Raw genomic sequence first — 21,031 nt, 5'->3', positions numbered from 1 at the left:
ATTAGTTAATGAAAATTGTCCATAGGGCTACAACCACCTCTACAAGAGAGGGCTACAACAATCATGATGAGGAAACTCTCCCAATGAAAAAACAGCATATGTACAATGAGGCTAAATCAAGAGATGGGAGGAGGGAAGAGCCACACAGATGGACGGTAGTGCCACTTGGTACAGGGCGAGCCTCGAAGATGCGGAAGCAGCAGGCCCGCCAGATGAACCAGAGTGTCAGGCCACTAATGAGCTCCCAACACTCCTCTCTCTCACTGCACCACTGCTGTGGAGTAAGCTATGTAGCAGGTTGGAGTGTAGGTCGACCCCCCTGCATCACTATCATCCTGTTGGTGGAGGATAGCTCAAACTGAAGTGCCGGGCCCTTGAGAGTAGACCAAGCAGCTCCCCATGTGTACTGCCAAGCTGTGGAAAGAGCTGGCATCAGTCGAAGAACACGAAGCCACACCTGGTTGTGCCAAAGGACAGTCCCAAAGACAGTGACACTGACTCTCCACAAGATGGTCACAAGCTGCACATGTGGTTGAGAGACCACTATGTACAAGCGAGCTCCCAACTGCTGTAGCTCGGTGTGCAACCAGCCATTGGAACAAAGTGACTCGCCTTGGCTGTCTGGAGTCCCAGAACCTCTCCCAAAAAACTGCCAGGAACTCAGTTGTGAGACCCTCCTCTAGCCAATGAGGTGCTGCAGCAGGACGAGCCTCTCTCTGCGCTGCCAGTATGTGACGTCCCAATCGAATAGTGTACTGAAAGAAAGGGACACCTAGATGGTCTGCTGAGGAGGAAGGTCTCGAAGCGCAGAGTCCAGCAAGACCCTTTCTGGGACGCGAAGCATCGTGCTCCCCCTCCTCTGCCTATCAGTCACCGTAAGGATCACTGGAGCATGGTCCGAAAAAGAAGTCCCTACCAGAATGCCAACTGTACCACCCAAGTCACTGAAGTGGTCACTAGTGTAGAAGCGATCTATCTTAGATAGATTCACACCTCCCACTCTGCGGTCCGAACGAGAGAAGGCCAAGCTGTCTGGGGGCCTCATGAAGCTGGAATGCTGCCACGCATCTAAAACCCGTAGAGTCATACATAACCTCTCCCAAGCTGCCAGCTCAACTCCATGCACAGTAGTATGGCTACCACCAATCCTGTCAGAGGGTTCCTCCAACATGTTGAAGTCACCCCCTATGAACCATTGCTTTGCCTGCGGCAGAGACTCAACAATCTGAGACCAAAACTCTGCATGTGCACTCGCCACATTGGGCGCATAGATGTTCAGGAAGCCCACGAGACAACCTTGAACCTGCATAGTGATCCACCGAGCTCTGCCTGGCACGATAATCCTTCTGCCCACATTGGCCTGTTGCATAGAATCCGCAATAGTTATACATACCCCGCCCTGGATGCCTCCAGGTCCAAATGCAGCTGACCAAAAAGTCTCATACCGTCCATGCAAAAGATGACCACAACGTCTAATGCGGCTGTCACACAGATGATGCTCCTATAGCATAAGGTCAATCTCTCCTCCCACAAGGCATCGTTGAAGCTCCTAACGTAGTCGGCCCCTCTGACGCTGAAACTGGGGTCCACCTAATCCCTGTATGTTCCATGAGACGATCCTCATGGGGAGCAAGAGAGAACTGATGCTACCGTAGCAGCTAACCGTGCTATCTTCGAGGCTGGCTTGGATGGGGAGTAATCCGCATCCGAGCGTCCTTGAGATAGGTGTGATTGCAGAGAGTGTCTAGCCCAAGCCCAAGTAGACCGATCCGTACGTAAAGCAACCTCCTCTGTCCAGGAGTCCTCATGTATGTGTACATAGCATGGCGGGCTCTGCGTGTCAGCAAAGAAGTGAACCACAATGTGTCTACATCCTGCTGCGTCTGGAGGTGTCACAACAAACTTGGCTAGTGGCCAAAGATTCTGAAGCAAGTCTGTAACCCCTAGGTCTCCCATGTGATGAGAGAACTCTAGGGCCCGTGTCTGCAGCCACTCCAACACTGAGTCTATAGTCCACTCAGCCTGGTCCCTGCCGCATAGGGAAAAAGAGAAGCCAACCGCTATGTCCAAGGCCTCTATCCCCCTAGCTGCAAGGAACATAACGTGAACTTTGAAGCAGGCTACCTCAAGGTCTGGTGAGGGGTCACTGAGAAACCATGTAAAGTCGTAGGCAAAGAAATCCCAACGGCGACGAATGTCGAAGCTCGTTAGACCACGAGGAATTGCTGCAAAGGGAGACGTCCGCACCAGAAGAGGGGGTCGCAAGAAAGGCTGTCCCTCTCTCGCTAAGCGACTCGTGGCAAAGGCATTGCCAAGAGATCTCCTAGCAGCCGAGGAAGGCCCTGCCCCCTGGGACGACTGCGGGATTGGAGCGGGAGGGGGTGAGGGAGCAGGGGGACCTCGTCCTGCTGAAGAGGGTCGAATTGGTTCTCCATGGGAACCCACTGATGCTGGGCAGGAGCCTGAGGACCACTCTGAGTGCTAGGCTGGCGCGGTGGCCCCTGCTGACGCCGACCACGAACCTGCTACTAGCCCTCCTCCGCTTGAGCCCCAGGCTCGGAGGGTGGCTCTGCCTGCGTACTCTGTAAATCTGCCTGCTGCTGTTGACCAGCCCTTGGCTGGGCCTGTGGTGTGGGTCGGGGTCTCCTCCGTGGACATGCCTTCGCAAGAGGGCCCATCTGTCGACAAATGAAACATTGATTTGGGAGGCCTGAATACTTCACGCTCTGTCTGAACCAACCCCCACTCACCCGAGGAAGTAGGATGACCTTGAGGAGAGTGTGGGTGTCCCTAACCAGAACACGTACTGGGGGAATGCTGGCCGCCTTGGCAGCTACTGAGGCTGCCGTGCGAGGTGTCTCCAGGACATTCCCAATCTCTGAGCCTATCCTGGACAAAAGTGGTAAGTACTTTCTCCTCAAACCAGGAAAGCAGACGGATATGGGAAGGTCTGCCTCCTCTACCAGATATGGTGAGGAGGGGGGGGGGGGGGGGGGGGTGCGGGCAGCAGCAGCGTGCCCCGAAGGAAGAGCCAGTTTATTAGCAACTTGGCCAATTTCATTTGTATCAGTTGGTTTTGGCCATGTGCCTTCATAAGTGATGCCTTGGGAGGTCACTTGTAGATCAGTGCATGGATGCACAATTGCAAAGACTCGAGTCGTACTATGTGACTTATTAACATAAGAAAAGGTACCATGTTGGGGGCCTTACTTAGGGGCTAATGTATTTGGGTAGAGAACTCCGCTCTATCGTGTGTCGTCTCAAGTGCTCTTTCAAACTCAAGTGTTATCAGTTTTTAATTTCAGTCATGTGTCTGCTGGATTCATCGTCTTGCCAATGGCTTCCTAGTTACAATGGTGTCAGATCTTCAATCGAATGTTCTTCTACGGAGGATCCAATGCGGCCATGGATTTTGATAGAGAATATGACAGAGAAAATGAGCAGGAGGCTGAACATGAAGACAAGGAATTGGAAGACAAAGCAACAGAGGAACCTGAGAAAGAAGCTGAGAAGGAGAAGGTGATCATGAGAAAGTTCAGGACGAAGAGGTTGAGCGAGACAAAGCAACAAAGGAACCTGAGAAGAAGCTCAGAAGAAGAACATAAAGCAACAAAGGAACTTGAGAAGAAGCTGAGAAGAAGAAGATAAAGCAAGAGAGGAACTTGAGACAGAAGCTGAGAAGAAGACGCTGATCATGAGTAAGTCCAGGACGAGGAGGTTGAGTGAGACGAAGCTCAACCTAAGGAGCCTGCAAGGAAGGGTGCCTCCGATGAGGAACCCGACCTAGTAGACCTTGTTCTTGTCGATCACCGATGATAGATGGAGGTGCAAGTTTATATGGATTGACGACTCCTTGCTTGTGCACATGATCCTCTTTATGCCAAGCATATACAGACTCGGCCAATGACGGAAGTTTACTAGAAGTGGCAGAACACATTGAACCCTAAATCAAAGACGCCAATGAAAGTTAAAGCAAAGCGAAAGCCGACAACTTCTACCAACAAAAAAGGGTCAAATTCTTCTAATACTCCTAAAGATTTACAAAAAGAGAATGAGCGCCAGGTGTATAGGTAGCTGGTTAGTGTGGAGCATGCTCTAGGTACCGAACCTAAAAGGTCAGTCGTTTCACGGTTATTTGGAAAAAAAAATCCAGCTTTTCCAACATGGGGTCAAGGGTGCTTCTCCATGCATTCAATTTTCAGAGTACTCGTAGAGTGCAGATGGGAAACATCAAAGGGATGCAGTTGACGAGGAGGAGGAGGAAGACACTAAGGAGGAAGAAAATAAGATTCGGAGACCAGGTAAGAAGAGAGCAGTTGTTACAGGTTTGGACACTCCAAGCGAGAAATCAATAGCAACACATGAACAGAAACTGCAAAAATCATTGAACTTGACGAGAGAGAGAAAGAGAGTGGACATGGGACGTCGGAGTTTTGAGCCAAGACGCATTGGCCCCAAAGATTGGCGCCCCTTTCGGTATATCTTTATTATTATGCTCACAAAGTACAATTCCCGAGGGTCCAACTCTCTCTGAGACTATGCGTCGAGATGCCCCCAGAGAGTGATGCTAGGAGTGATGAGCGCGCGGCGGTGTGTGCAAGTGAAAGAGCACGTGAGGAAGTACAATGTGTGTGTAGAGAGGGGAGGCGAAGGCCAGCAGGAGAGGAAGCGCTAGCAGAAGAGAGAGGGCTCACGAAAACTCAATAAGTGAATTTTGGGTTTTCCCACTTTTATTATAAGTGACCTTTAAAAAATGTGCAGGTTCAATATGAACCTGGACAAATTATAAAAATGTACAAAAAGGGGTTATTTAGGCCTTTAACCCAACAAGGAGCACTTATAAACAGTATAAGGGAAGCCCAAAAGCATCAGATCTTAAAAGCACTCATCCCCAAAAGCTATGGTCCCCAAAATTCACGCGTAAAAACTGCAAAATCTGCCAGTGCAAATTGTGGAAATCCGTACATGTTCGGTGCAACGGAATTGCAATGGTGAAAATCTAGGTTTTACACTTCCACAAATCCTTTTCTTTCTTTCCTTGCGTTAGCGATTCCTTTTAGCTTCAATGATGGTTCCTTTTACCTTCCCGTAGAGAGAGGGAATGAGAGAGTGCGGTAGAGATGTGTAGAGGGGGAGAGAAAGAGAGCGACACCCGATGGGGTCCCAACCAACCCTCTCAAGGGCTCCCCACACCGTTGCCGATGTGGTATTTGCATTTGATTCTGTAAATGGAATGTACACACATGCAATACCTCAAGTGCAAACTCTAATGACTCGAATGATGACTGTCGCCACGGTAATTGCTCAAGACAAGGCGCCTCTGGGGCTGATTTACTGGACCTTTGGATCCTTCTCAATGTGGGATTGTGATGGCCACCAAGGGGAAGATTTGGGGCTGAATTGCGCTCCCGATGTGAGAGGAATGAAGGCCGGAAATGGGTAGTGCTCTAAGGGCAGCTCAAGCCTCCGGCGCATCTCCTCAGTCACAAGACAAGGCATCTGTGCCCAAACCTGCTCTTTGCATGCACCGTGATGCTCTGACTCAGGCTCTGCTAATAGCAGGTTACTGTAAAAGTCAATAGGAATTGTACGCATATCCTCTGGCTCTGAAGCAGCTGACTCGTCAAGTCTCCTCAACTCGCTGACACTGGTGTGCGCATGACGAGGTCCCACTACCTTAAAGAAGGACCCAGTACCCCTGCACCCAACCTGAGTCCACTGAGATGCCTGTCGATGAAAAGCAAACTCATGACGCCTCTCCTCTATGCTGGCAAGCTCTTGGCAAGCCTGCTGCAACTACTCCTCCAACCAAGGACTGTCTAGGTGCTGTTGCTGCATGATGCATCCTTTGCAAGGAAGCAACGCCGAGTCGGAGATGCTGCTCCTCCTCCCTCGCTGCAGCAAGGCGGGCCGTAGACTCCTGGAGAAAGAAACAACTAAGCTGAGCAAGTCCAAAGGCCACTCTATCAGCAGGAGAGTCCTGCATGTCCAAGCCCTTTGTCCAAAGAGCCATCACTCGCTCTCTGAGCTTGAGTCCAACAAGATTCTCTCAGGGATGCGTAGCATCGTGCTCCCCCTCCTCTGTCTATCTGTCACCTTGAGGATCACTGGTGCATGGTCCGAAAAAGATGTCCCAGCCAAGATGCAAACTGACCCACCCAAGTCACAGATGTGGTCACTAGCGTAGAAGCGATCTACCCAAGATAGATTCACTCCTCCACTCTGCGGTCAGAGCGAGAGAAGGCCAAGCTGTCTGGGGGCCTTTAGTGTTGGGACTTGTTGGGCTCAGACCTTTGCAATGCTTTTCAACACATCTTGCACACAGGAGAGATGCTTGACAACATGAGTGAGGGCTTGATCTACCTCATTCCGAGGGAGGGTGGCTCCTTGGATGAGATTCTGTAGTGGCAGCCCACCACCATCCTCAACTCAGCCTACAAAATTATAGCCAAGGCTCTGAGTTTGAGGATTCAGCCACCTCTAGAGAACATTATACATGGGACCCAAACAGGTTTTGTCAAGAAGCGCAATATCCTTGACAACATCTTCACTTTTTGGGAGGCATCTGCCCTCGTGCGTCTCCGAGATGAGGATCTGGTGATACTTCTCGATTTTGAGAAGGCCTACGACAGAGTTGATTGGGACTTCCTGGAGGGTACTCTACGTAGAATGGGCTTCTCAGATGCTTGGATCAAAGGTGTGTCGGCTCTCTTCAGACGTGCACACAGTTAGGTGCTTTTGGCAGGGGGTAGAGGAGATCGTTTCATGCTCACACGCTTGGTCAGATAGGGCTGCCCTCTAGCCCCCTTCCTCTTTCTGTTCTATGCTGAGGCGATGAGCAGATTCTTGGTTTCACAGCAGGTCGGTTTACGTGGCTTAGCTCCCTATTCGGGGCGATTAGCGACTTGATGCTGAGTTTGCTGACGACTCAGCTTTCTACTTGGAGGGCCAGGAGGCCAACTTGCACAGGTGTGAGCAGGCTCTTGAGACCTTTTGTTGTGCATCAGGTGCACTGATCAACTAGAGGAAGACGGCGGCTTCCTGGGTTGGCAGTGCTCCTACGCTTGATTGGCTGCCAGGTGAGGGTTTTAGATGGATTTCCCCAGGGACTGCAGTTCGCTACTTGGGTTGTCAGGTTGGCCTGGACTTGTCTCTTGAGCAGCAGATTGCTCTCCTCCTCTTGTCCATCAGGTGGAAGTTGCTACATTAGAGTTCGGCACAACTCTCTTTGGCAGGCAGAGTCCTAGTGGCCAATCAGGTGTTGTTGGCTACTATGTGGTACATTACATCTTGCTGGATCTTCTCGAGTTCCTGCATCAGCCAGGTAGAGAGGCTGATCAGGAACTTTCTTTGGTCAAGGCGCAACATTCAGACAGCCCGGGCCAAAGTAGCATGGCAAGTCATCACTCTACCTTGTTCTTAGGGGGGGGGTTGGGGATCATAGACCGAGCACAGTAGAGCAGAGCCCTTCTTGGGAAGTTTGTGGTCAGAGGACTGCTTCCAGGAGCCCTGGAAGGAGTTTTTGCTTTAGCGGCTTAGAGCTTGAGTGCCTCAGGCAAGAGGCCCTCGGAGACCTTCCATCAGATGGATCTTTATAGAGATGCGCAGAGTTGGGGACTGGAGGATCGTTTTGCTGTGAGTCTGCTTCGCTTTTGGGAGCAGTTGCGGAGAGGCTTGGAGCAACACCAGACCACCTACACGTAGGAGCACTTGAGACAGCCCCTTGTTTGGAACCCCATGGTCAACACTCAGAGAGGCCACTTGGTTCGCAGTAGGCCTCATGTTTCTTGGGGTCCCATGGCAGAGGGGCCAACACGCACTCTAGGTGACTTGGCTTTAGTTCTCAGGTTTCCCAGAGGAGTTACAGAGCATCCAGCTGCAAGGCATGAGAGGGGTGCAGAGCTTGTGGCAGGACATCACAGAGGTAGTACCAGTTGAGTGGCTCACACCTTTAGAGACAGCAGCTCCCAGATGGATGGGGGCCTTCAGCGACTGGAGGTCCTTATCGCAGTTCGAGGTTACTCAGAGACTGTAACCTCCATGTTGTTCGGGATAGAGGGTGAGGGTCGGCTACATAGAGTCTTGAGTAGAGGCTCCACAGGTTGCAGAGTGTTGTTTTCAGAGGATCCGAGTAGTGGGCATCTGCGGGAGGACTTGTGTCATTGATCGTGACCCAGCAGCTCTTGAGATAGGCCACTGGAGGCTTTGGGCTTGGGAGAGCTGTCCACTGACACGAGTGCAGTGGGATCCTAGAGAGGGGTTTTGGAGGGACCCTTTCTCCTCAGCCGACCATCCAAGGTCCCTTTCTTTCAGTACATTGCTCGACTAGGATGTCACATACTGGCAGCACGGAGAGACGCTCGTCCTGTTGCAACACCTCATTGGTAGGAGGAGGGTCTCACAAGTGAGTTCTTGCCAGCCTTATGGGCGAAGTTGTGGGACGCCAGATAGACGTAGCGTCACTCTGTTCCAGTGGCTAGTTGCACAGAGAGCCACAACAGTGGGGAGCTGGCTAGTACATAGTGACCTTTCGGCAGCATACGCAGCTTGTGACCATCCTTTGGAGAGTTAGCGTCATTGTATGTGGGACTGCCCTATGGCACAACAGGTTTGGGTTTGGGTCCTTCGGCTAATGCCAGTTCTCTCCACAGCACGACAATACACTTGGGGGGCAGCTGCTTGGTCCACTCTCACGGGCCCTGCACTATCCTCCACCAGCAGGATGATAGTGATACAGGGGGGTCGACCTACACTCCAACGTGCTACAGAGCTTACCCCACGGGAGTGGAGTGAGAGAGAGGTGTGTTGGAGCTCGTCTGTGGCCTGACACTCTTGGTTCATTTGGCGGGCCCGTTGCTTCCGCATCTTCGAGGCTCACCTTGTGCCACTAGCGGAAACTGTTGAGATTTCTGGCTGGAGTTGATCCATACTCTCAGGGGACAGTTTGAGAGACTTCAGGGTAGCTCTGACCGCATGCGGGAGCGCAGAGAGGCGTTCCTTCGACTCTGGCGCCCTGGGCCTTTCTTCACCATGGTCCGGGGTGAGCCCAGATGGCACTACCGTCTACTTGTGTGGCTTTTTCCTCCTCCCATCTCCTGATTTAGACCTCATTGTACATATGCTGTTTCTTCATTGGGGGAGTCTCCCCTTATGGTTGTAGCCCTCTCTAGCAAAGGTGGTTGTAGCTCTATGGGCAGTTTTATTAACTAATAGAAGGATCTTTTTCTCAAAAAAAAAAAAAAAAGTCTTACCAACTTACACAGTTTTGTCGAGTGGCCTATTTTTTAAGACCAGTTACCACCAACTTATGGGACCCCGTCCGATGGGGCCCAAGTGGCTCAAGAACCATAAAATAAAGCAGGACACAAACTCACTTACCCTCTTGCGTAAAGACCGATGACGTGGCAAAATTGTAAAGAATCCCCACAGAACGCGCTGACACGCTGACGTGGCACCTGTATGGATTTCCGCGTTTTACATTGATGACATGGCAACTGTACGGATTTCCGCAAAACACATTGGCAGCTTTTGGGGCCAGTTGCTTTTAGAACTTGAAGCTTTTCATGGCCAAGGGCCTTTAAATATGTGCAGAGGGCTCATACTGTGACACTCTTCCGGGTGAAGGTGTAGAGTGTGATACCAGCATTGTATTGAGTTCAAGCAACATAAAGAAATACCGAAAGGGGCGCCAAGGTTTGGGGCGAGTTCTCTTTTGGGGTGGAATTCTGTCACTCCCCGTCTCGTGTGTCGAGCATCTCTTTCAGTTCCGTATTATTTGAAGTGCTTAAAGCTATTCAATCTATTCTTTTCCGTTGGGACGTGGTGCCCATCCCCATTCCAGTGGTATTAGAGCTTCAGGTGTGTGCTTTTCTGAAAGCATACGGTCCTACCAAAGAGCAGACAGAGCAAGTTGGTGCTTCCAAAGTTTACACGAAATTTTATTAAAGAATATTTATGTCCTGACCCTCGATTGATTAGCCACTCCCACCCTTACTCCATCGTGTATCGGGTGCGCTCCCCTCTTCATTGCTTGGTCTTACGGGGCATAAGCCATAAAGAATCCAAGACCAGATGGCGTTCATGGATTCGGCAGAGTACTTGCAGTTCTCCTCGACGAGCTTTGCGACATTCTTTCGCGGCATCCTCAGTAGAATCTTCCAATGTTGCAAAGTTTTCAACAGTTCCTGAATTACACGTTACCTCCTCTAATGCCCTAGGTGATCCGGCACCAGAAAGTACGAGAGCTTCCAACGGCAACCTTCCCAGCCGTCTGCTCCGATTGGGGGAGTCTTCAGGAATATGATGCAGCCATCTGACCCTTATCGAGTGCAACTGCCTTTGCCACCACCGTTGTCCCTACCTCCACACCACCACCGCCACCAGGCTACAATGGTTGGAGCTCATATGGATACCCTTATTATCTGTACCTAGGATACACAGCTAACCAACCCAAAGATTTCAAGGATGGTGGCATGGCAGTCAAATTTTTCACCTTTTTGGGAATGAAAGATCGAAAGAGAGCATTGCAATTTCTACAACAATTTGACAACTTCTATGCTTTGGGAAACTATATAAAAGAATCCAAGATTTCCCGAGCAACAACATTTTTTAAAGATAATCCCATGCAGTGGTGGAGTTCAATCGCGACGCAACCGCATGCTCCAAGGACCTGGCAAGCTTTCAAGACAATATTTGCATGTAGTTATATGACTTCTTTCTTTGAAGTCCGGATCGTGGCAGAATGGGGTAACTTGAAAATGCTTGCCACAGAGACCATGGACGACTATAACCAAAGGTTTCTCAACGTCTACCTTTCGGTGTCGTTCTTTAAGTTTATTTCCTTGGAGTACCCATGCGAGCGATACACCATTGGACTACCATCACCATTGCAAGAATATTGCCTCTCCAAGCAAGTCTCAACTATGCAAGAGCTTATGGACCATGCCTCGGTCGGCTACAAATTGATGAGAAAGGCAAGCTAGAGTTTACTACAGAAGTAACTCCGGCCAGTAACCAAAACTCCCGGTAACAACGAACAAATTTTCGAGATTCTCGTGAAAGTCAACCGCAAAGGCCTCGTTCGACGCCTCAAGAACGAGACACCTTATTACAAGAAGGGCGATGCTTTGGATGCTTTCAAACAGGGCATAACTATTTTGGTTGTCCCCAACGCACTGACAGACCAGCGGAGCCGACGCCTGTGCTGACAGTCGACAGAACCCGAGGACCATCTCTAGCCAAACGAGCTAAAGAGGCCATTGGACTTGTACCTGACATCTATGGCATACGCCTTGAGAGTACAAATGAATTGTGTCGCGCATATGGCAAAGTCAACGGCTTGAAAGCCCTTATTTTCTTTGATCCAGGAGCTACCGAAAACTTCATCCATCCAGAATTTTTGTAGATGGACTTTGATTATGATCCACAGGGTGGCGAAATCAAAGCTGAGTTGGCCATTAGTCAGACCCAGAAAGTGGTACCTCTCATTGGTGCTCTCTCAGTGACCATCCAAGGATATCACAGAAAAGCCGATTTCCACATTATGAAGTTGGGCAAGTGTGACGTTCTCTTGGGCATGCCTTGGCACGACAAGAATGATGCTACACTCTTGATCTGGAACCGAACCATTACCGTGATGCAGAAGGACAAGCTAGTCGTCCTCAAAAGATCAGTCATCCGAACAAAAACCTGAATGAATTATCTAGTTGTTTTAAATACTTTTGAACTCTGGTTGAGGAAATTGTTTGAAATGGATGGTATTTGTTTTAAACTTGTCTTGGTGCCGATTTGAATTGTTTGACTCTGGTTTTAATACTGGTTTCAATAATTGTTGATTTACTCTCGGGTGGAGTACCGAAGAGAATTGATATTTGAGAATGCTTGCTCATACTCATGGCCCGGACCCTCGTGGTTATTTACGGGGCGAGTATTGAATGTTTGAAAAGTGTTGTTTTTTACTCGTGGCTCGAACCCTTGTGGTTATTTGCGAGGGGAGTATTGAATGTATGAAAAGTGTCGTTTTTACTTGTGGCCCTGACCCTTGTGGTTTTTTTTTTTTTTGAGAGGGGGGTGTGTGTGTGTGTGTGGTATTAAGAAGTCTGAGTAGTGGTTACTCTCAGCACTTCCAAACCACACATTCCGGTTTGGGGATTGTTTGGTTGTAAAAGGCCTCTATATCTCATGGCCCGGACCTTTTTAGGTTATTTGCGGGATGAGTGATGAAGGAGTCGTTGAACAGCTCATGGCCCGGACTCGGATGGTTATTTGCAGGGGGAGTGTTCATTGGCTGCTTTATGTTTTTATGTCTTGTAACATGCATATGTGAGCATTTGTGTTGCATTGTGATGTGTCAACCACTGAAAATATTCGTAATTGGATGAGATTGCCTTGGTATGCAATTTTTTTGCATCAAGACATCTGTTGGAGATCAGCGCAATCTAGGGGTGATGGCTAATTTTGCGACGCTGGAATATCAAGACCTTCGATCTAGAATGAGAACATACTCCTTAATGGATGAGATTTTTTTCTGGGAAGCCAACGATCCAGGATATAAAGAGCTCCAGTTTGGATTGAGAAAACTGATTGTCCCTCAGAATGTCCCTCTGAATGATACTCGGAAATTTTTGAGCTAACTTGAGTTGTTTTGCAGATATGCTGTAATCGCGGACGATTACTTTCCTTCAAGAAGGGGAGATGTCACAAACTGCTAACGTGTCAAGCCATTGAAGAACGGAGCCAACTTGCAGATCCCGGCCAAGGGGCCTAAACCCTAACAAGATACAGTAGAAGAAGTCTTACCAGCTTACAGAGTTTTACCGAGTGGCCTATTTTTAAATACCAGTTCCAACCAACTTATAGGACCCCGTTCGATGACTCAAGAACCATAAAATAAAGCAGGACACATACTGTAACAGACTTGGACACTCCAAGTCAAGAATCAATCACGACAGCACCAAATAACCACTTCAAAACAATTCACAGATCACAATAGATTTACATTGGCCTGGCGGAGTTCCGTGCCTAGAGATCTTGGCCCCAAAGACTGGCGCCCCTTTCGGTATTTCTTTATGTATCAATCAGTTCAAAGTACAAGAGAGCGGTTAGGGTTTCACTCTCAGGCTCTGCGTCCAGATGCTCTGCCAAGTGAGTGCCCAAACCTCTTATTTAAAGTTTACAAGGATGCCAAAAGCAGAGCCTCAAAAGCTTCAAAATCAAAAGCAAAATTTTCTCTCTCATACAAGAGGGCTTTAGTAAAATAAAGCAATGGAATCTTCTCTCTCTCGTTCTCTCCTTGTATTTGCATAGAGAAAAGCAGTCTCTGGTTGTCGTAAAACGCGCCGCAAAAAGCGGGCTTCATCCGTACGATGCTACGTCGTCATGCTCAGCGCTTTATCCGGAAATCTCAGCCTGCTGCTAGGGTTAGGGTTAGGGTTTAGGACAGTTTTTAGGGTTAGGGTTAGGGTTTTTGACAGATTTTAGGATTTGCAGGTTTTAGGGTTAGGGTTTGCAGAATTAGGGTTTTCAGCAGCTCGGCTCCCGGGCAGACACGTCCGGGAGACTGATGACATGGTAGAGCTGTACGGAATCCTCGCAAAACTCGCTGACATGCTGACGTGGCACTTGTACGGATTTCCGCAAAACGTGTTGGCAGCTTTTTGGACCAGTTGTTTTTAGAACTTGAAGCTTTTCATGTAATGGCTTTTCATGGCCAACGGCCTTTAAAGATGTATAGAGGGCTCATACTCTGACACTCTTTTGGGTGAAGGTGCACAACGCGGTCCTTTAAGAAAAGGATACCTTGCATGCGTTCTTGCCAAAGATCGAAGCCTTGACCATCGAACCGTTTGATTTCTCTCAAACTTTTAGTGTCAGATGCGGAAGAGGAAGAAGCCATCTTAATTCAACCACAAGTGTGTATACAAGAGAGATGCAATAGGCTGAAAATCTCAGCAAATAGGAGCAACCACAAGACTTTGCATACGATAGACCACAATTTCTTTACATGAAACTGTTCAAATCTGAATTTTCAGCTGAAATGTGCAATTTCAATCACCTGTACTCAGCTTTTCACTCAATTTGTCGCGACAAACATCAATACATGTGATCCCACAACTTTGGTACACCTGCGTATTGCTGTTTTGACCTGTAACAACCTGTAAATCACCTGTTTTGACCTAAAAACAGCCTGTTTTGGGTTGTTTTGGCAGTTTTGGTGACCTTTTCGACCCGGGAAGCAAGGGGCTTCGCGATGGAAGTGAAATTGATCGCGGGAGAGCAAATTTAACTTGCTGTCCCGCAGACTGCACAGGGCTGTTTTGAAACCCTAGGGCTCTGATACGAGTTGAAAGCGCGAAGCAGAAGGTACCGGTAGGTGCGCGTCGCGATATAGTGCAGGATTGGGGCAAGAAGCAGGAGGCAAGGGTGCACAGAGAGCTAGATCTGGCAATCGAAAGCAGAGAGAGAGAGAGAGAGAGCTCGTACGATTTGGGCAAAACTCAATGAAGTAAGTTTTGGGCTTTCCCACTTTTATTAAAAAATGTGTCCAGGTTCAATGTGAACCTAGACAAAGTATAAAAATGTACAAAGAGGGGTTATTTAGGCCTTTAACCCAACAACAGTTTTCTTTAAGGGTGATTCTGGGCTTATCCTAGATTCATCTAGGTATATATAAAGTTTGGCCTACATTGAAGAATGTACATGATGTTTGTAGTTTTTGGGGATTGTGCTCTTACTACAGGTAGTTCATTAGTCAGTTTGCAAAGATTGCTTTGTTGTTGCACATCCTGACTAAGAAAGGGATACCATTCATTTGGAGACCTTGAGATATTGCAGCTTTTGAGAGTTAAGTGGAAGATGACTACTTGGCTAGTGTTAAGTTACCATACTTGCAAAAATCTTTTTAGGTTTGGGAGCGGTCTTAATGCAAGAGAGCCTTGTCATAGCTTATGAGAGTTGGATGTTAGCAATTATTCATGCTTTGATTCAGTAGAGGCGTCACTTACTCGGGCAGATTTACAATGTAGTATGTACGCAGATCATCGAAGTCTACGATGCTTCTTGTCCCAGAATAAGCTTTTAGAGAAGCATATGAGATGGGCGAACATTTCAAGTTAGTATTTTGAAGGGAAAGAAGAATGTCATGGTAGATTCATTGTCTCGCAAGCCACAGATATCCGTTGTCACTTCATCGTATCATCAGCATTTTGATGTGATGCAGGAGAAGTATGCCACAGATCCAGATTTTGGTGCGATTTTTTGATAGGGTACAAAGTTGGCAGATGGTGTTTGGCTATTCTCTCAAGGAAGGCTTTTTGACATGCAAGACCATGTTGTGTGTGAGGCGTGGTTTATGGCAAAAGGTGTTGACGGAGTGTCACAGTCCTTTTGTTGGGAACAAGGGCATAGAGGCGACATTTAAGGGTGCTGAGAGATACCTCTATTAGCCACAACTCAAGAACGACGGGGACGAGTTTGTGGGTACTTGTTGGGTATGTTAGAAAGTGAAGTATGATAGGCACAAAGTGACAAAACTCCTATTACCCTTTACTGATTCGAGATCGACCATGGGAGAGTATATCGATGGACTTTATCTTTGATCTTCCCAAGATTCAAAGTGAGCATGATGGTATTTGAGCTATTGTGGATAGAATGAGCAAACATGCTCATTTTGTACCAGTGATGAAGACAATGAAGGTCGATCATTTGGCAGAGTTGTTTGTCTCGCACATCTTTCGGTTACATGGGATGCCAAATTTATCATTTCTGATAGAGAACCCCATATTTAACACTCTATTTGGAGATCAGTGTGTGAGAATGTGGGCACTCTGCTTGAGTTCTTGCCCTCACAGACAATGGACAAGCAACGAGTACCAACTTAGTGGTATTAGACTTGTTGATCTTGGAAGATATGTCTCAGTGGGAGAAGTATTGTCATTGGTGGAATTTGCTTACAAAACACCGTTCACACTCCGACGGGAAAGGCACCATTTGAGTTTGTCGAGGTTCGAGGATGGCAAAAAAGTTTTATCCACTTTGTGCACCAAGGACAATTTTTTTGAAGTAGATCATGTTGAACAAGATCTAGAGACTGCTTTTGCCAAGGTTAAGGAGGCTTTACAAAAGTTTCAGACATGGTAGGAGAAAGCAGTAGACAAGCATCGACGTGCCTTGCAGTTGAAGGAGAATGATTGGGTGCTTCTTCATTTTGAGAAGGCACACCTTAGAAAGAGGAAGGGTAAGGAGAGGCTTTTCTTAAAGCTAAGTATGCGATACCATGAGCCCCAAGGTGGAAAGGTACATAGTGTGCGGCATGTTTTAGGTGCGTACAGAACGTACTATCGTACTGAACCACCTCTCAGGTATGTACCATTTGTAAAAAACCCATGTTTTAGTGAAAAACCCATAGTCTCTGTGCTACTGTCTGTGAAGATCTCTGCAGAAACTTGCTCTTTGGAATCTGGAAATCGTTACGTGCAATAAGTTTTTAGTTGTAACCCTTTGCTATTAGGCTTCCAGACCATCCAAATGGCTCGCGTTCCCATTTCCCACCGTATCACTGCAATTTTGCCCAAATTTGCCAATTACCACCATACGAAACCGTAGCGTACGGTTGTACCATATGGTAAGGTTCCGTACGTATGTACGGATGCAACCGTGATGGGTCCTTCTAGGTTTCGGAAAAGATCAATGATGAGTCCTACAGATTGAGGTTGTGAGATATTTGGAAGATTCACAATGCAGTCCATGTGAGTCTATTGAGCCCTTTCAAGGGTAAGGTGCCAGAGGATAGGAACCCAGAGGAGCAGCCAGAGGTAGCAGAAACTGAGGAGATTCTTATATCTGAGTTGTTCCTAGCGCACAAGGAAACGAAAGAGAAGGGTAAGTTGGTCCATGGGTATTTGGTCAACTGTAGGCATTTTCCGGTCTTGATGCAAAGTGGATGGAGGAGGAGCCCCTGGTAGATACTTCTCAAAGAGAGCGCTTTACCTTGAGGCATTTGGTTTAGCTCCCAACTATTCCAAGAGTGCATGTCAAATCAGTGGATTGAATCTAGTGGGGTGTGAGCTGCACAAGAGGGGAGCAACTCCACTCCTTTGTCGTAGATTATCCACAGGAGAATAGAGTCAATCAACCTCTCCTTGAAATTTTGGGGGTGTTGACATTCTGATAGTACTCTGCTGAGTGACTTTAGATATGCGCAAAAACAGTTACCATAAGTTGTGGGCTTGTCGTTGGAATTCCTAAAGAAGTGATTGATCGAAGTACTCTTGCAAACATGTGTTTGTTTGAGTGAGTGTGAAATATCTACATCATTTTGTCTCTACTCATCCGCAGGGGTGATACGGATGATTGATATGATGAATTTAGTGCATCTAGACGTCATGTAGAGATCAATGAGATTTTGCTAAACGTTTCATGTCATTTGTGAATATGACCCTAGTGCATCAAGAGTTCTATATGGACGAGAAGATTGAATATTGATTTTAGTACATGAAAAGTTCCGAAAGGATGAGATGGTTGGATAGTGATCTATGTGCATCAATAATTCTGGATTAGATGAGATGACTAGTTTCATTGTTTGCATTTGAGTGTTCAGTGTGAACTATGTGAATGTAGATCCAAAATTTAGTATGGATTAGGATCATGCGTGCTTTGTGAATGTACTGTCTTGTGGGGATGGTCATTGGCACGTTTGCATGAAACGAAGTTATGTGAATACGGAGTGGCGACATTTAGTACATCACGACATCTGTAAATGATCAATGCGGTTTGGATGTGATGGGTAAATAAGTCACAATGATAATGGTTCATGTCTAAATTCCAACGTGGATATTATTAAAATGTGATTGTGAATGTTGAGTGATTTATGTCTTTGTGTTGTGCATGGTTTGAAGTGGTCAAATGCATGTAAGCATAGAGTCAGTGTCTTCTATTCTTTGTCTACTACCTATTTTGTAGGCGTAATCGAGGGCGATTACTCTTCTTTAAAGGGGGGGGTTCACAAAAGTGAGACATGGCACTAGAACCCCTCGGCAAATAAAGAAGAGAGAGATCGTGAGCTTGATGATGTGGCATCTCGTAAATTGTGGCGGGATTTTTGTGATGTGATATGACCGTCTTGGCCGGATGCTTTACCAATGTAAAGCCAGATTTTGAATTCCCTATTTTTAAGCAATTTTTTTTTGGGTTAGCGCCCTATTTTTAAGCAATTGCTTTTGGGGTTAGTGCCAGCTTTTTGTATAAGTTGCTTTTGGGCTAGGCACCTTTAAATATGAGTGTCAAGGGTCAGTTTTTCAACTTTTAGTAGATCAGTGCATGGTTGCACATCTGCGGAGTGACTCCCCGGCAATTGTTCTCCGTGGATTACTTAATATAAAAAGTAGTACCAAAAGGGGTGCTAAACTTTGGGGCCAGTGCTTCTAGAAGTGGAACTTCGCCACTTCGTGTCTTGACTACAAGTTTGATGTTCTTTTTTTCAAGTTCAAGTGTTTGCAACTTTGCTGTTTTGGTTTAGTTCGGTGATTGTTGCAGTAATTTATTTCCTTGTCAGTGCCAAGCCGGTTAAAGCCAGCGCACGTAGATAGCAGTAGTATATGTGAGTATGTTAGTACTGATTCACCTGGGAAATACGCCCAAGGCAAGCAAAGTGATCTTATTATCAAAGAGTGCAGGAAATAGTGAGAGAGAGAGGGAGAGAGGTATGTTTTTGCACGGGTGAGAGTAAATGGTGATTAAGTGATGATCACACCCGCTAGTTGCCGCTCGCAATCGTTTTTTGAAGGTTGGCGGGGAGGCTAACCATGCCCTAGAGGTCGAACCTCTCTAAATGGGGTGCAAAGGTGTGTAAGAAACTTCCCCAAAATGAGAGGTTTGGTGCCTTGTTTAGTTCTCGTAGGCTTCAAACGGTGATTTTGCCATTGGCCGGCCATTTGCTCAACAAGACCGTCATCCACTTAAGGCTGTGTCCTTGAGCGAGCCCTTGCTGAACCAGTGGTCTAGTTCTCAGGTGCGTGAAACGGAAGAATGTCTCTGTGAAAAAAAACTCAAGCCATTCCATGCATGAATAATCAATAGACTCCATTAACCATGAATAATAAATGCTCGTAGAACTATTGTTGTCTTCCGTAGAGGCCAAAATGGGCATTCATTATGGAAGAGACAATCAAGCACATTACTGACCATGCAACCATGTGACTACGGCCAACAAGCAACCACCACACATGAGAATCTAAGCAAAAAAGTGAAACGATGAATACACCATAGAATCCCACCATTGGCTAGCATTTCCCTCCCTTGGTTTCCTCTCTAGCTAGTAGCATCCCATACTGCCCTATGCAAGAGTTGGGAGAACCTATCAGGTTGGACCATCGAGACCCCATGAGCTCTAATGATTTTGTGCACATTGCCATGCCATATGTTGTAAAGTAGGACATGACTCTAATGCCAATGTTAGTCCCTCGCCTGATCCATCTTGCACACATGACGCAGCACAAGCTAAACTTACCCGCACAGTCGTGTAGGCTTGGTGTTGTTCTACGGCTTGGAGGTGAGCTTGATGTTCGTCTTCTATGGTGTTTATATGTGAGTTTGGCTTGTGCTATGTCATGTGTCTGGGATGGATCTGGCGAGCCACAAGGGAAATGTGTCCGGTCACCTATAAAAAGGCAAGGCCTCACATGTGACAATGACCAGTACTAGCAGAGTGCTAATGTGGAGAGCCTGTGATGTTAGGTCTGCACGAGGTCACCCCAAGAGAGTGAGGCCAGATAGTATGGGACACACTGTCTTATAGGTGCATGCCTATGTCCTCGGGCCCCAGCTAGGGGTGCTGTAGGATGGTGGCTATGGTAGGAGCTTGGAGCATAGTCACAGGGGACGCCCATTTTTGGGCTTCCCGTCCCCACTTTTCTGTCCCCACTTGCTGTCCCGTCCTCTTTTTTACACTAAAAATCCATTTGAGTCCCGTCCCCCGTCCCCACTCCTCGGGACGCATCCCTTGTGACTATGGCTTGGAGGGTTCATCTGATGTGTATCTATAGGTGGTTGAGGTAGCTGCGAGATGCTCCCTTGTTTGTTTCAATGGGATTGGATAATGAGCATGGTTTGTATCATTTGAACTAAAATTTTCCATGTGCTCAGTTAAACGTTTTAGGCGCTTGGTCTTTTATGCGGCCTTACCGTATGCCAATTGTTTGTCTAGAAGAGGCTCAGCATACATTCTGAGTGTCTGTTGGTCTGTACGATGACAGGTGATGCAGGAGAAAATGGATCTTGACTCTTTTGAGTACAAAAGGATACCAAGGCCTGAGGCACAGAAATGAACAGTAACATCATGACATTGAAAGCCTTTTTGCCTGCCAAGCTACGGAAAGAAAAGGAAACAATTCACAAATTGGCGTATGATTCCTTTCCAAAAAGTCTTTCTATACCTATATAATTAGCTGAATTCCAGGAGGTTTTCAAGCCAAAGTTGTATATTGTTCACACTAATGAGCGATGGTGCATTTTTCAAGACATGTACTGGTTGCAGATTTTATCGTTTTATTGTAGACTTCCTGGTGAACTGGACTAATGCTGTTACAGAGTTTGATTGTTTTATCGAGTGGACAAGTAGGCGAGACTTGTGAGGAATGTTGAACAGACTCATGCTTCCCATGGCACTCTTTTGATTCTCTCTCCTTGTAGTATACTCCAGATTGAGTCCTATCATCAACTTATCAATTAGCTATAGTCTTTCATTTTCAGTCCAGTTTTTACTTTTTGGGATGACAGAGGATTTGTACCGTACGTGTACATTGATTCGTCTCATAGGCTGAGTTTGGCCTTTTGAACACGTTAATAAAATCTTTTTCTTTCTTTCTTTCTAGGCACTTGCATCTTGAAGCTTTTTGCATCATGTGCTCTGACCAGACTTGCAGCCTGCGATTGCCTTTCGTATAGAAAGTGGGGTATCAAGCCTATCTTTCAAAGAACATTGTCCAAGAGCAATTCTTGAGGTTTTTAGAACGACTGTTGACCAGCCACCTTCTGC

At 47.0% G+C, this 21,031-nt stretch overlaps 1 protein-coding gene across 1 annotated transcript in view; it reads left to right on the top strand.

The window, feature by feature from the left end:
* The window catches only part of LOC147418882 (cytochrome C oxidase assembly protein), a 44,979-nt gene extending 24,326 nt beyond the window's left edge, over positions 1 to 20,653 (top strand). The window contains exon 3 of the mRNA XM_086506018.1: positions 20,250 to 20,653. Coding sequence (XP_086362144.1) covers positions 20,250 to 20,321 — 72 coding nt within the window. The 3' untranslated portion in view covers positions 20,322 to 20,653. The remainder of the gene's footprint in view (positions 1 to 20,249) is intronic.
* Positions 20,654 to 21,031: the final 378 nt, after the last annotated feature.

Source organism: Adiantum capillus-veneris, chromosome 29 (assembly GCF_014529385.1).
Source record: "Adiantum capillus-veneris isolate H3 chromosome 29, ASM1452938v2, whole genome shotgun sequence".
Classification (NCBI taxonomy): domain Eukaryota; kingdom Viridiplantae; phylum Streptophyta; class Polypodiopsida; order Polypodiales; family Pteridaceae; genus Adiantum; species Adiantum capillus-veneris.
The sequence above is the reverse complement of the archived record's forward strand: the minus strand, read 5'-3'. Positions and strand labels throughout refer to the sequence as shown.